The sequence below is a fragment of the Microcaecilia unicolor genome, chromosome 5 (genome assembly GCF_901765095.1).
Source record: "Microcaecilia unicolor chromosome 5, aMicUni1.1, whole genome shotgun sequence".
NCBI lineage: Eukaryota > Metazoa > Chordata > Amphibia > Gymnophiona > Siphonopidae > Microcaecilia > Microcaecilia unicolor.
This window is the reverse complement of record NC_044035.1, coordinates 62,105,334-62,118,691: the sequence shown is the minus strand read 5'-3', so window position 1 is coordinate 62,118,691 and position 13,358 is coordinate 62,105,334. Positions and strand designations below refer to the sequence as shown.

Here is a 13,358-nt window from a genome sequence, read left to right as displayed (position 1 = left end):
GCCTGAAACTCGGAGGGACGGGAGACCCTGAAACTCGGAGGGAGGGAGGGGTGAACCTGAAACTGGGAGGGAGGGGGGAACCTGAAACTCGGTCCCCTGGAACTTGGAGGGAGGGGACGACCTTGGAACTCGGAGGGAGGGAGGGAGTGAATGACCCTGGAACTTGGAGGGAGGGAGGGAGGGGATGACTCTGGAGCTCGGAGGGAGGTAGGATGACCCTGGAACTCGGAGGGAGGGAGGAGATGACCCTGGAACTCGGACTGAGAGAGGGAGGGAGGGAGGGGGGACGACCCTGGAACTCAGAGGGAGGGAGGGGGGACAACCCTGGAACTTGGAGGGACGGAGGGAGGAGGATGACTCTGGAACTCGGAGGGAGGGAGGAGGGACCCTAGAACTGGGAGGAAGGGAGGGAGGGGGCCCATAGCACACACTCTCATTCTCACACACACACTCTCTCTCACAGACACACTTGCACTCAGTCTCACTCTCTCTCTCTGTCACACACTCGCACATTCACTCTCTCTCACACAGTCACTCTCACACACACTCTCTCAAACATATACACTCCCAGGAAAACCTTGCTAGTGCCCGTTTCATTTGAGTCAGAAACGGGCCTTTTTTTTACTAGTATTTGTATAAAGGTCATTGCAGTGGAGGCCCTACCATTAGGCATCTTTCCCTCTTCCTACCTCAACTCCCTTCCCCAGCCTACCTTCTTTGTTTTGTTTTTTAAAAGTCAGCGGTGGCAGTGATTCCCATACGCTGCCCTGCCACTGGCACCAGTGCTTCCTCTGTACTGCGGACTGTTTCTCTGACGCAACTTCCTGTTTCCTCGGAGGTGGGCTGCAGTACAGAAGAGATTCCCGTGCCAGTGGCAGAGCAGCATATGGGGATTGCTGCCGCTGCCAACTTTTAAAAGCAACAACAAAAAAAGAAGGTAAGCTCGGGGAGCAACTTGAGGAAGGAAGGAAGGAACGGGGGGGGGGGGGGGGGGGGGGGGGGGGGTGATGCCAGACCATGGCCGAGGGAGGGAGTTGGCAGAGAGAGTGTGGGAAGATGTTGGACTCGGGGGAGGTGGGGGAACCATCGCATCCTGCAGATTATCTTGGGCCACCCCTGGGCGATTGGATCTCTTATGGCCCATACCATTTCAAATCCCAGCCTATAACTAGGCTTTAATCATATGCCCAATTTGCTGCAGTGTGTTTAAAAACTAAAAAGCATCCAAAAACATTTTATTATATTTAGTCCTTAAAAACTTTTATGCTCAATGCTTAGGAATGTAACTACAATTTCAATATTCTAACACCATGTTCCACAAAACCAAAGGAAAAGAAAACGATCACTTATCTGATGTCACTGCTTCAGCGCTAGAATAATTCTCAAACAGCCGATGCCCACAGAGACATAGGATGGTGTTTCAATTAAAGATGACCTGCTTCCAGGGTTGTCAGGCAGGATCGCTACAAATAATTTCCACAGGCAATTACGTCTACATTTTCTGGGACAAGAAAAGCGCACCAGTATGTACCATGCACTAACTGCAGTATGCAGTCCTTGCCCGTTCTTCATTCATAACCTGCCTAACTCCCGCCCCCAACACAACTTGCAGCTAACGTGTGAATTATTGTGCATTATCAGTTATGCCAACATGGTAACATTTACCACACTTGTGTAGTAACAGTTATCATGAACTAATTCACACATTAACTACTTAGCATACTTTATTTATTTATTTATTGTTCGCTTATATTCCACATTTTCCCACTCATGCAGGCACAATGTGGCTTACAAAACATTAAATAAAATTACAGAATAGGAAGCTTAGAAAAGTATACAAGGAGTAAGCAGGGGGAAAAGCATCTAACAGGGTGAACTAGCGGGGTAAGGGACAGGAGGGGTGCATCAGTCAGTGGTATAAAGTGAGGGGTAGGTCTTGGCAAAGAAGTAGGTCTTCAACAACTTCTTAAAGAGGGCGTGGTCACTTGAGTTTTGAGGTGTTGCGGGAGAGCATTCCAGTGCTTAGGGCTCCAATAGCGGAAGGATGAGGCGAAGATCTTCTTGTACTTGACACCCTTACAGTTTACTTTAGAGAGGGCCTCTAAGTGTAGAGATATGCCAACACTTTCTTTTCTTTTCTTTTTTTTTTAATATTTGTATTACTTTTATTAGTTTCAATAAAACATCCATCCAAATTCATTACAAAATAGAATGTAACTTCCATTCCACAAGATGAACTATATGATAACAAACATATAACTAATAAAAATGAATTAATTCAAATTAAGTATACAGCAGATATACAAAAATGGAAGTTGTGTAAAAATAGGTAATAACTTGGAGGGGAAAACGAAGGACAGAGGGTAAAATTAAGAAAGGGAAGAAAGGGGAAAAAGGGATCATAATATTGTGCACAGATGGCTAACTAGTGGGGTGTGAGTCCAAATATTGCTGCAATGTTAACCAAACTTTGTGATTAGACATCTGGAAATAACCAGTATTAGCTGTACAATACTTATAAAATGAGGTTGTTGAACAATTCAGGGGACCTTTTACTAAGCCACGCATGTGCCTACACGCACCCAAAGTGTGCCAATTTGGAGGTACCGCCCGGCTACCATGTGGCCCTTGGGGTAATTTCATTTTTGCTGTGCATCCGTTACACATGTCCGAAAAATAATTTTTATTTTCTGACACATGTAGGTCATTACCGCCCAGTTAAAGCGTGAGATCTTACTGCTAAGTCAATGGCTGGCAGTAAGGTCTCAGACCCAAAACGGACACACGCCAATTTTTATTTTGTAAGACGTCCATTTTCGGCAAAAATTTTAAAAAGGCCTTTTTTTACAGGCGTGCTGAAAAATGGACCTGCGCGCACCCAAAACCCATGCCTACACTACCGCAGGCTAGTTTTCAGTGCGCCTTAGTAAAAGGACCCCTCAATGAAGCTAGAAAACATTTGGCATCTCAATTAATTCATTAACCCTAGTTTTGCAAAAAAACATTAAAGAATTCTAAAGTAGATGCAAAAATTCTCATTTGATGAGATTTCCATTTCAGATAACTTCTGAACACACAAGGATAAGTGATTATTTGTATCTGTTTTGTGATTTTGAAGTGAAATCCAGCATGTGCACCAAACTGAAACTGGGCTAAAAAATCATCTCGCACATTCCTTAATCTTCATTTCCCCAACTGCAAAGGTCTAAAATACAAATTAATGCATGCATCAACCTATATGAGTACGCAATTCTGGAATGCATTGCCACGCAACCTAAAAGCGATCTATGAACTGACCAACTTCCGCAAACTACTGAAGACCCATCTCTTTGACAAGATATACCACAAAGATCAACACATGTAAAACTCCACACATATATCCAGAAATGTTTAATAATACCTTCTGTTATATTACTATCATGTATTCTATTACCATGTAACCCAAAATCCTTCTGTAACACCAAATGTCTATTCTCTTCTTATTTCCACTATCCACGATGTACTGTAAGCCACATTGAGCCTGGAAAGAGGTGGGAAAATGTGGGGTACAAATGCAATAAATAAATAAATAAAAATTATGCTATTTTTTTTTCATCTCACTATTTGGTGACACAGAGGGAACTATTAATATTTGTTGCATACCATACATTAAAAGCCATTCTTATTTTAGTTTTAGAGGAACTGACGGGAACTGGTAGCCCTGAAGCTGTGAACATTTTGATTATCCTACTTCTGATTCTTTGCCTGGTTTGTTCTGCCATGAGTTCCGGAATTACATGCTACAACAGTGTAAGCAACCCTTACCAGGACTGCTTGGGTCCCATTGGTCTTTATGCATGGAATGCTATAAATGGTGAGTTTGCAACATGTTACCTGAAAATGCCCTTCATGCTAGTTGTATCAGAGTGTAAGAGAAAAAAAGGAGTAGACTCTGGTGTTCATCAACATTTGTATATGAGAACTTGTTTTTTATTCTTAAAATGTCCTGGAGAACAATAAGACAAAAAAATTGGCTTAAATTTGACGGTTTCAAATAAGACTATAGAAGCATAATTAATTATGTTTGACTTAGAGGTTGATGTAATGAGCTGTGCATTAGAACTGTGCACTCAGCTTCTGTGCTGTTTCCTAATACATGTATTAAAAGAAAGTTTTTTTAAAAGAAAGTTTTACTGATGACACAGTGGCTCTAAACAATGTGCTAACAGTTTCTGCATAGGGTGGAAATGTATTTTTCCTTCTCCTTCACTGTCAGTGGAAGGAGCCAATTCACATATAGGGATTTGTCAGGTTTTCAAAGCTGTAACTAGGTTTGTGAGCCCTTGGGCCACTGCCGAGGAGCGGCAGTGGCAGGCAAAATCACCCCACACCGGAGACTAGGCAGAACAGAACTGGAACCCCAGACTGGAGTTGCAGCAGAGGCAAACAGGCAGGAATAAGCAGAGCAGGCACCCTTAAATTTCACCTGCGCTTGGCCGCTTTTCACCAGGAGTTGAGCCCCTGGCTGCAGGTGGCCAGCAGGACTTACTGGGCAAGGCAGGACTGGATACCCATTAGGTTGAACCAGGACTGAGGGTCAGAGGGGAAAGGAACCTATAGGGGCAGCAGGGCAAGGAAGGGAACTCTAAAGGGCAGGACTGAAAGCTGGAAGCAGCCACTAGAACAGGGAACAAAACACTGAAAAACAAAAGACAGAACTGAAAGCTGCCAGGCAGCCACTAAACAAGAAACACAGAGTACCCAGAACAAGACACAGCAAATACAAACAAGAGTCAAGACTAGGCCAGTACATGCTAAGCTACACATAAACTAAACAGAATCAGGCATGGAACTAGAACAGGAATCAAACTAGGCTGAAATGCAACAAGCACCAACATACCAGGGCCTTAGGCAATGCAAAGGCAAAGGCAGAGAATTTCCAACTGACAAATAAGCCCAGCAGCAGCTGAGGCTCAGCTGCAGCAATCACCAGGCAACTACGGGGCTGTGTAGGTTCAATCCAAGCAAGCAAATCTGGCAGCCCAGAAGATCCGGACCGGACTGGGCTGAAATCTGGAATGGGTGATAATAACCAGACAGTCCATTGCAGCCACCAGGTCTGGCCACCAGGTGGCGAGAGGAAGGCGAGCACGAAACATGGGCACAACCGTGACAGGATTGGCTCATTTCCTGACAGTGATTCAAATGACAGGAAAAGAGAGAAAAAAATGACTCTCCTCCTCTCTATTACAGAGGCTCTCAGATCCAGGGACCTCCCTGGTCTGGGCACTCTAAACAAGAGTACCTTAGCCTGGGCACCCCAGACTATGGAATTCCTAGTGTTCCATGATGTCCTCTTCTTTCACAACTATCTTGGAAAATGCTGCGTTTCTAACTGATATCAATCTTTATATCAACTATAGGCCTACTTTTTCTTCTAAACCCTTGGGAATATTGCTTATAAAGATGTTGACTAGAACTGGCCCCAGGACCAATTCCAGAGGTATTCCGCTAATCACCTTTCTCTGCTCTGAATAAATTCCATGTACTACTCCTTCTTTTCGTCACTCTACCAGTTTCTAATGTGGTCTACCACCTTGGGGTCCACACCCAGAGCACTCCTATAATTTAATTCTTTAGTTACATGACTGAAGAAATCTCCCTCTAGTAAAAACCATGCTATTTTGGATTCTGAACCCTCTGGATTATAGATAGTTCATTATTCTTTCCATCAGTAGAGTTTCCATTAATTTTTCATGACTGATGTCAGCCTAACTGGCCTATAGTTTCCAACCTTCTCTCTGATACCACTTTTATGAAGAAGGACCACATTTGCTCTTCTCCAGTCGTACAGTACCATGCCCATCTCCAAGAATCATTTGAAGAGATTGTTCAGTGAATTATCAGAACTGTTCTGAGCTCCCTTAAAATTCCAGGACACATTCCATTTGGCCAATTTGATGTCCTCCCCCCAAGGAGATCCACAGTAGGAGCTGTGGGGGTGAGGGAGTAATTTGTTTTCCCTGGGGCCATTAGGGGTCTTCTCTAGGGGGGTTGGGTGGGGGCATTGGGAGCTTTGGGGAGCTGTTGGTGGGGTGCTTTAAGGAGGCAGATACTTCTGGCATCAGTTGCTTTGGGGAACATCAAGGACTTAGGGCAGTGATTCCCAAACCTGGTCCTGGAAGCACCCCAGCTAGTCAGGTTTTCAAGATATCCACCATGAAAATTCATGAGAGATATTTGCATGCAATGCCTCCACCACATTCAAAATTCTCTCATAATATTCACTGCAGATATCCTAAAAACCTGACTGGCTGTGGTGCTTCCAGGACCAGGCTTGAGAACCACTGGCTTAGGTACAGTGTTGATCAATAATATATTAATAAGAGGCTCATTTTCAAAGCCCTTAGGGGTCCTTTTACCAAGCTGCGGTAAAAAGAGCCCTGCAGTAGAGGCGGCGGCCATTTTTGCCGTACGCCAGGGCCCTTTTTACCACAGTGGGTAAAAAATCTCTAAAAAAGTTATGGCCATGCAGTAAGATTATTCTTACTATGTAGCCATGTGGGGGGGAGGGGGGAGAACTTGCCACCACCCATTGAGATGGCGGTAAGGGCTCCTGCAGTAACCTGATAGTAACTGGGCAGTGCGTGGCGCTGCCTGATTACTGCCGGGTTAGCACCACACTAGAAATTAATGAATTATTTTCAATAGCACCAGAAATTGCACATGTTCGAGGTGGAAGTACCACCAGTGGCCGCTTTGGGCCAGCGGTAGCTCCGGGTTGCCATGCGGCAAACCTTTAATAAAAGGGCCCCTTAGACTTACAAAGTTCCATAGGTGTCTAAGTACTTTGAAAATACGCCTCCACATAACATAATACTTGAAATATATTACTTTTAAAAGAAACAAGCAATTGTAATGATACTTTTTCCACTAACAAGTAATATAATACCTCATTATTTCATATAGTCACAGTAACTTAACATTACTTGTATTAAATAACTACTTAAATGTAATATATTACTTTTCACAGTAACTTAACTTATTACTTTTATTAAACAAGTAAATAGTAAGTGTAAGATATTAGTTTTACAAAGTAACTCGGGCAACTCTGCTTGGGGGGTAATTGAGAGGATTGCTTTTATGGGAGGGGATGATTGAGGGGAGTCTGATCTTGGCCTTTACACCTGCTCCTTCAAGCAGGCATTCCTGTGTGTCTTGAGGCAGGTGTAAATGCCATCTATATTTTTTCTATTGACATGTAAGGTAAGATGGAGTATCCACGTCAATATTATAGGCTCACCCAAAACTTTCCCACACCACACCTCCTGGAAAAACTAAACATATGCCTCACCATGTATAAACTGTCTTTTTCTAAAATTGCATTTACACAATTGAGCTTATTTTCGAAAGAGATCACCGGCCATCTTCCGACACAAATCGGGAGATGGCCGGCGATCTCCTGATCCCGGCCAAATCTGTATAATCGAAAGCCGATTTTCGGCGGCCCCAACTGCTTTTCGTCGCGGAGCCAGCCAACCTTCAAGGGAGGGTACAGAAGGCGGGACAGGGGCAGCACGGGGGCGTCATTATGAGATAGCCGGCTTCACCCCAGAATGGAAAAAAGATGGCCGGCTCAGACGAGCATTTTGCCGGCTGCACTTGGTCCATTTATTTTTAGGTCCAAGTCACAAAAAGTGCCCCAATTGACCAGATGACCACTGGAGGGAAACGGGGATGACCTCCCCTTACTCCCCCAGTGGTCAACAAACCCCCTCCCACCCAAATAAAATTAAAAAAAAGTTTTTTGCCAGCCTGTATGCCAGCCTGAAATGTCATACCCAGCTCCCTGACAGTAGTATGCAGGTCCCTGGAGCAGTATTTAGTGGGTACAGTGCACTTCAGGCAGGTGGACCCAGGACCATCCCCCCCCCCTACCTGTTCCACTTGTGGTGGTTAATGTTGAGCTCTCCAAAAAAACCCCAAAACCCACTGTACCCACATGTAGGTGCCCCCTTCACCCCTTAGGGCTATGGTAATGGTGTAGAGTTGTAGGGAGTGGGGTTTGGCGAGGATTTGGGGGGCTCAGTACCCAAGGTAAGGGAGCTATGCACCTGGGAGCTATTTTTATTTTTTATTTCTAGAAGTGCCCCCTAGGGTGCCCGGTTGGTGCCCTGGCATGTGAGGGGGGCCAGTGCACTACAAATGCTGGCTCCTCCTATGACCAAATGCCTTGCATTTCGCCAGGTTTGAGATGGCCGGGCCCGGTTTCCATTATGGCTGAAAAACGAAGCCGGCCATCTCCTCTAAACCCGGCGATTGATTTAGCCAGCCCCAATCGTATTTAGAAAATACGGTTGGCTCCGCCCCCTTGCGAAGCCGGCCTCAAAGATGGCGCCGTTCGATTGTTTTTAGATTATGTATTTGTTTTCTAGTGATTGTACTCCATCTTGAGGGCTAAAGAAGTGTGGATAATCAAATATAAATGCATTATTTTTTCTAATTCTTCCTAGGTATTTTCACCTTCTTGGCTATGATACTATTTGTGGTGAACACGGAGGCAAACAAGCAACCATCAAAGCTGGCAAACGATAAACTTATTGAAATACAGTTCTTAGATGCTCAAAACTCTTACGGATATTCATTTTGGCTATTGCTCCTCATTATTTTTTTAAATGCTGCAACCATAGCGATCATGTATTTCTATCAATATGCACGGCACAGAATAATGATGGAACAACAAAGGCCTATGGAAAGTGCACCAGAAGATGTTATTTTATTTTGATTGTATTACAAAAAAAGTACTGGAAAAAGTGTGTGATTACAGAACAAAAGAATGGAACCATGTTGCCATTCCTGTTCAGCATCTGCAGAGTCTTTGTCACTTCAATCTGCATTTCATGTAAACAAATGCAAGCTATTTTGATGTGGTACTTGTTAGGCCTGCAACTTTACATTTTTCATTTAAAAGGCTTGGAAAATATTCAAAAGAGGAAACGAAGTACCAGGAATAGCTTCTTAGGTGTCTGCAAATATTAGTTAACAAAAATCTTTTAGAATTTTTTAAATTTCTATGTGACACTTGTTTGGCCAGTGAGCATCTGGGAGGCTGACTGGCATGGAGGGGCATAATCGAACGGGGTGCCCATGTTTTTCTGAGGGCGTCCTCGCAGGACATCCTCAGAAAGGGGCAGGGAAACCCATATTATCAAAACAAGATGGGCGTCCATCTTTCATTTCGTTAATACAGTCGGGGACGCCCAAATCTTAACATTTAGGTCAACCTTAGAGATGGTCATCCTTAGAGATGGTCGTCCCCGGTTTTCAACCCCCATCTCAGAAATGACCAAATCCAAGCCATTTGGTCGTGGAAGGAGCCAGCACTCGTAGTGCACTGGTCCCCCTCACATGCCAGGACACAAACCGGGCACCCTAGGGGGCACTGCAGTGGACTTCACAAATTGCTCCCAGGCGCATATATCCCTTACCTTGGGTGCTGAGCCCCCCCAAAACATACTACCCACAACTGTACAACACTACCATAGTCCTAAGGGGTGAAGGGGGGCTCCTACATGTGGGTACAGTGGGTTTGTGGTGGGTTTTTAGGGGCTCACATTTACCACCACAAGTGTAACAGGTAGGAGGGGATGGGCCTGGGTCCGCCTGCCTGAAGTGCACTGCACCCACTAAAACTGCTCCAGGGACCTGCATACTGCTGCGATGGACCTGAGTATGACATTTGAGGCTGGCACAAAATATTTTTAAACTTGTTTTTTGCGGGGGGGGGGGGGGGGGGGGGGGTTAGTGACCACTGGGGGAATAAAGGGAGGTGATCCCCGGTTATCTTTGGTGGTCATCTGGTCAGTTCAGGCACCTTTTTGAGGCTTGGTCACAAGAAAAAATGGACCAAGTAAAGTCAACCAAGTGCTCGTCAGGGACGCCCTTTTTTCCCATTATCGGCCGAGGACGCCCATGTGTTAAGCACACCCCAGTCCTGCCTTCGCTATGTTTCCGACACGCCCCCGGGAACTTTGGTCATCCCCGAGACAGAAAGCAGTTGAGGATGCCCAAAATTGGCTTTCGATTATGCCGATTTGGGCGACCCTGAGAGAAGGACGCCCATCTCCCAATTTGTGTCGAAAGATGGGTGCCCTTCTCTTTCGAAAATAAGCCTGGTAGTAATCTACTCACAGAACACTCTGCTTGCACTGAATAAGTCAGTCCAGGTCAGATTTTTAAGTTCTGAACCACAGGGTTTACTTAACTTGGATGTCTTCTTCAGGCATTAACATGGGCGATTTCAGCATAACCATATATAGGCATAGGCAGTAGGACCCCCCCAGCTCCAATCACTTACAGCCTCTGCTAGATTTCTGAGGAACATTCTTGGTTGCAGGAGGTTCATGATGAAATTTGTTGTATAACTTTTCTCGGTCTGGACCCTTGTTAGGTAGTTGTGTTCTTTGAGCATAGTCTTTCTCTGTGAGGTATTTCCCCCATAAATAGGACATCTGGTTCTTGATTTCTTTATCCTTGTAGTTGGTTTCTGGACTCTCCTCTAGTCCTCTCTTTTTCTTTAAGGCTTGATCTTGTTACTTTGTCTTTCTTCTCCTTTGTTAGGTATTGTGGTAGATGGTTGGTTTCCCTTTCCAACTGTCTTGTGTGAATTCAGAAGCTTTTGTACGGCTTGTTAAGTGTACCCCACTTCTTACCAGTCCAGTTACAGTGGCTGTGGTAACCAGAGACTTTCTTCCTTTACAGTACATGTAGTATATTTAGAGAGACAAGAGACAAGCCTTGTAGTAATGGGGCAATGGTCGGGGAAGCTAGAGCCAAAGACAAAGACACTCACACTGGGCTTGGTATGTACAATGGCACAGTGTCCCTCCAAAGGGTGTCTCCTTTTACCATTGTCAGTCCTTGGTAGGTGAGTTCCCTGGTTCCAGAATCTAAGGGAATATTGTAAGTCAAAAAGTCAATACTCCAATAACTGGGTAAAGCCACTAGAGGTTTCTGCACTCAAGCAGGGCAGAATCTTCAGGTTTATACTTTTTTAAAATCCAATTTAATGATATTAAATTTTACATTTCCCCCTCTTTTCTGTATGTGGTTTAGGCAAATTAACCCATTGTAAGGTAATAATTTTATTATGACTTCCTGTGTGAAGACAGTATTAGATATCCTTTTAACTTATACCCTGTCATGGTTATTGCTGATGTACCATTGGTAACAATGGCCTGGTTGCATTATTAATGCTCTTTACTACTGTGTTTTCCATGCGTTGCTATATATCCGCACTACAATATGGTGAGCTTGAATCAGTCCCAGTTGTACTCCCATTGTATCCATGAAGTTGTCATTTAAAAGGCTTAACCAGCAGAAGAAGGGAGGTGTTGATGCCCCTGTACATGTCATTGGAGAGGTCCCACCTGGAGTATTGCATTCAGTTTTGAAGGCTGTATCATGCTAAAGATGCAAGAAGACTTGAAGTGGTCCAGAGGAAGGTGACAAGAATGATATGGGGTTTGCACCAAATGATATATGAGAAGAGACTTGATGACCTGATGTATTTCCTAGAGGAGAGGAGAGACATAGGAGATATGATACAGATGTTTAAATACTTGAAAGGTATTAATATAGAAACAAATATTTTCCAGAGACGGGTAAAGTGGTAAAACTAGAGGACCTGAACTGAGGTTGCAGGGTGGTAGACTTAGGAGTAATATACAGCAAAAAAGTACCAGGAGCTTTCACAAGCGGGGAAAAACCTTTACTTGTGCATCATATATCACTGACCTGACATGGGCTGTGTTTCGGCGCAAAGCGCCTGTGTCAGGGGTCATTTGTAATTATCTAAGATGAAGAGAATAGCTGAAAGCTGAATTCACATCAAACGTGACTAAAATTCGCTCAAAATACAAGCACAAAATGCTTACTCCACATGAGAGCGCAGCGTCCTTCTTACTCCAGGCCAATTAGCACCAAAAATTGATTGTTAGTGCCCAATTACTGGCACTAATTAGCTCATTATTGAATTAAATTGCATGCAGCCAAATTTGCACATACAATTTTGAGCACCATTTATAGAATTTGGGGGTAGGTGTGTACAAGGACGGAGTTTGGGTGGAGTTTGCAGGAACATGTGTAGATTATTAAAATACCTTAATTTACATATGTATATGAATAATCTAGGTGAGGACCTTTAAACCTGCCTGAGAGCAAGGGTGAGTGTGGGCCTTTTGCCTAACTCTACAGATACCCAGTGATACTCAGCTGCTATCAGTTTAGCTATTCAGATTAAAGTAGGGCAGCGAATAGGCTGGTTTAAAGTAAACTACTAAACTGTACAGAGAGTAGTTGAATATCATTGTTATCTGTAGAGCTGGTGGTAGTCTGTATATATATTCAGTACTGTTGGCTATCCAGATAACAGTGCTGAATATATAAGTTTTTTAAAATGCTGCAGCCATCATTTAAATAAATATTCACCACACCAGCAAATATAGGGGTCCTTTTACCAAGCTGCGGGAAAAAGGGCCCTGTGTTAGCAGTGTGGGATGTTTTTTCCTGTACGCCAGTGCCCTTTTTACCGCAGCGGGTAAAAAGCCCCCAAACACACATGGCCATGCGATGGGGAGCCCTTACCATCACCCACTGAGGTGGCGATAAGGGATCCCGCACTAACCCAGCAGTAACCCTGGAAATGGTGTGCACTGGGGGCGGGACTACTGCTGGCGGCTGCATTAGTCTGGCGGTAGTCCCGGAAGAGTGAGCGATAAGCCTGCATTGGGCTTACCGTCGCTCTATAAAATGGCCCCATAGCCAATATCAATATCAATGTATTGTTTATATACCACTGTCTCCCCAAATGGGTTCACCACAGTTTACAAAAAGTCAGTAAAGAAGCAAAAATTGAACATCAATTAAAATGCAAATATAGAAATAAGGTAAAACGAAAAACATAAAACATAACATCAATTATCAAATAAAAAGGTTTTCAGTTTTTTTTTCCTGAAGACAGAATATGGAATTTCTAATCTCATTATAGAAGGTAATAGGTTCCATAATGGAACTACAGCAAAAGAAAAAGCAATTAAAAAGCCTTAAAAAACGAACACCTCTAGAACTTGGCTGAATAAAAAAAGCTTTAAAAATATTAATCAGTAACTCTGAAGTGACCCCATAGATTACCTGAAATAACACACAAGTAGATTTAAATATTACCTTACTACATACGGGAAGTCAGTGTAATGTCAGCAAACAAGAAGTGACTCTATCAAATTTCTTTAGCCTAAAATCAATCAAGCAGTGGTGTTTTGAATAAATTGTGAGCAAGTTTAAAAAAAAAAAAAGAGGGTTTTGCCTTAACATGCAAGTGA

At 43.7% G+C, this 13,358-nt stretch overlaps 1 protein-coding gene across 1 annotated transcript in view; it reads left to right on the top strand.

The window, feature by feature from the left end:
- Positions 1–9,097, top strand: part of CLRN3 (clarin 3) — a 36,892-nt gene extending 27,795 nt beyond the window's left edge. The window contains exons 2-3 of the mRNA XM_030204802.1: positions 3,671–3,853; positions 8,493–9,097. Coding sequence (XP_030060662.1) covers positions 3,671–3,853; positions 8,493–8,764 — 455 coding nt within the window. The 3' untranslated portion in view covers positions 8,765–9,097. The remainder of the gene's footprint in view (positions 1–3,670; positions 3,854–8,492) is intronic.
- The last annotated feature ends 4,261 nt before the right edge of the window (positions 9,098–13,358 follow it).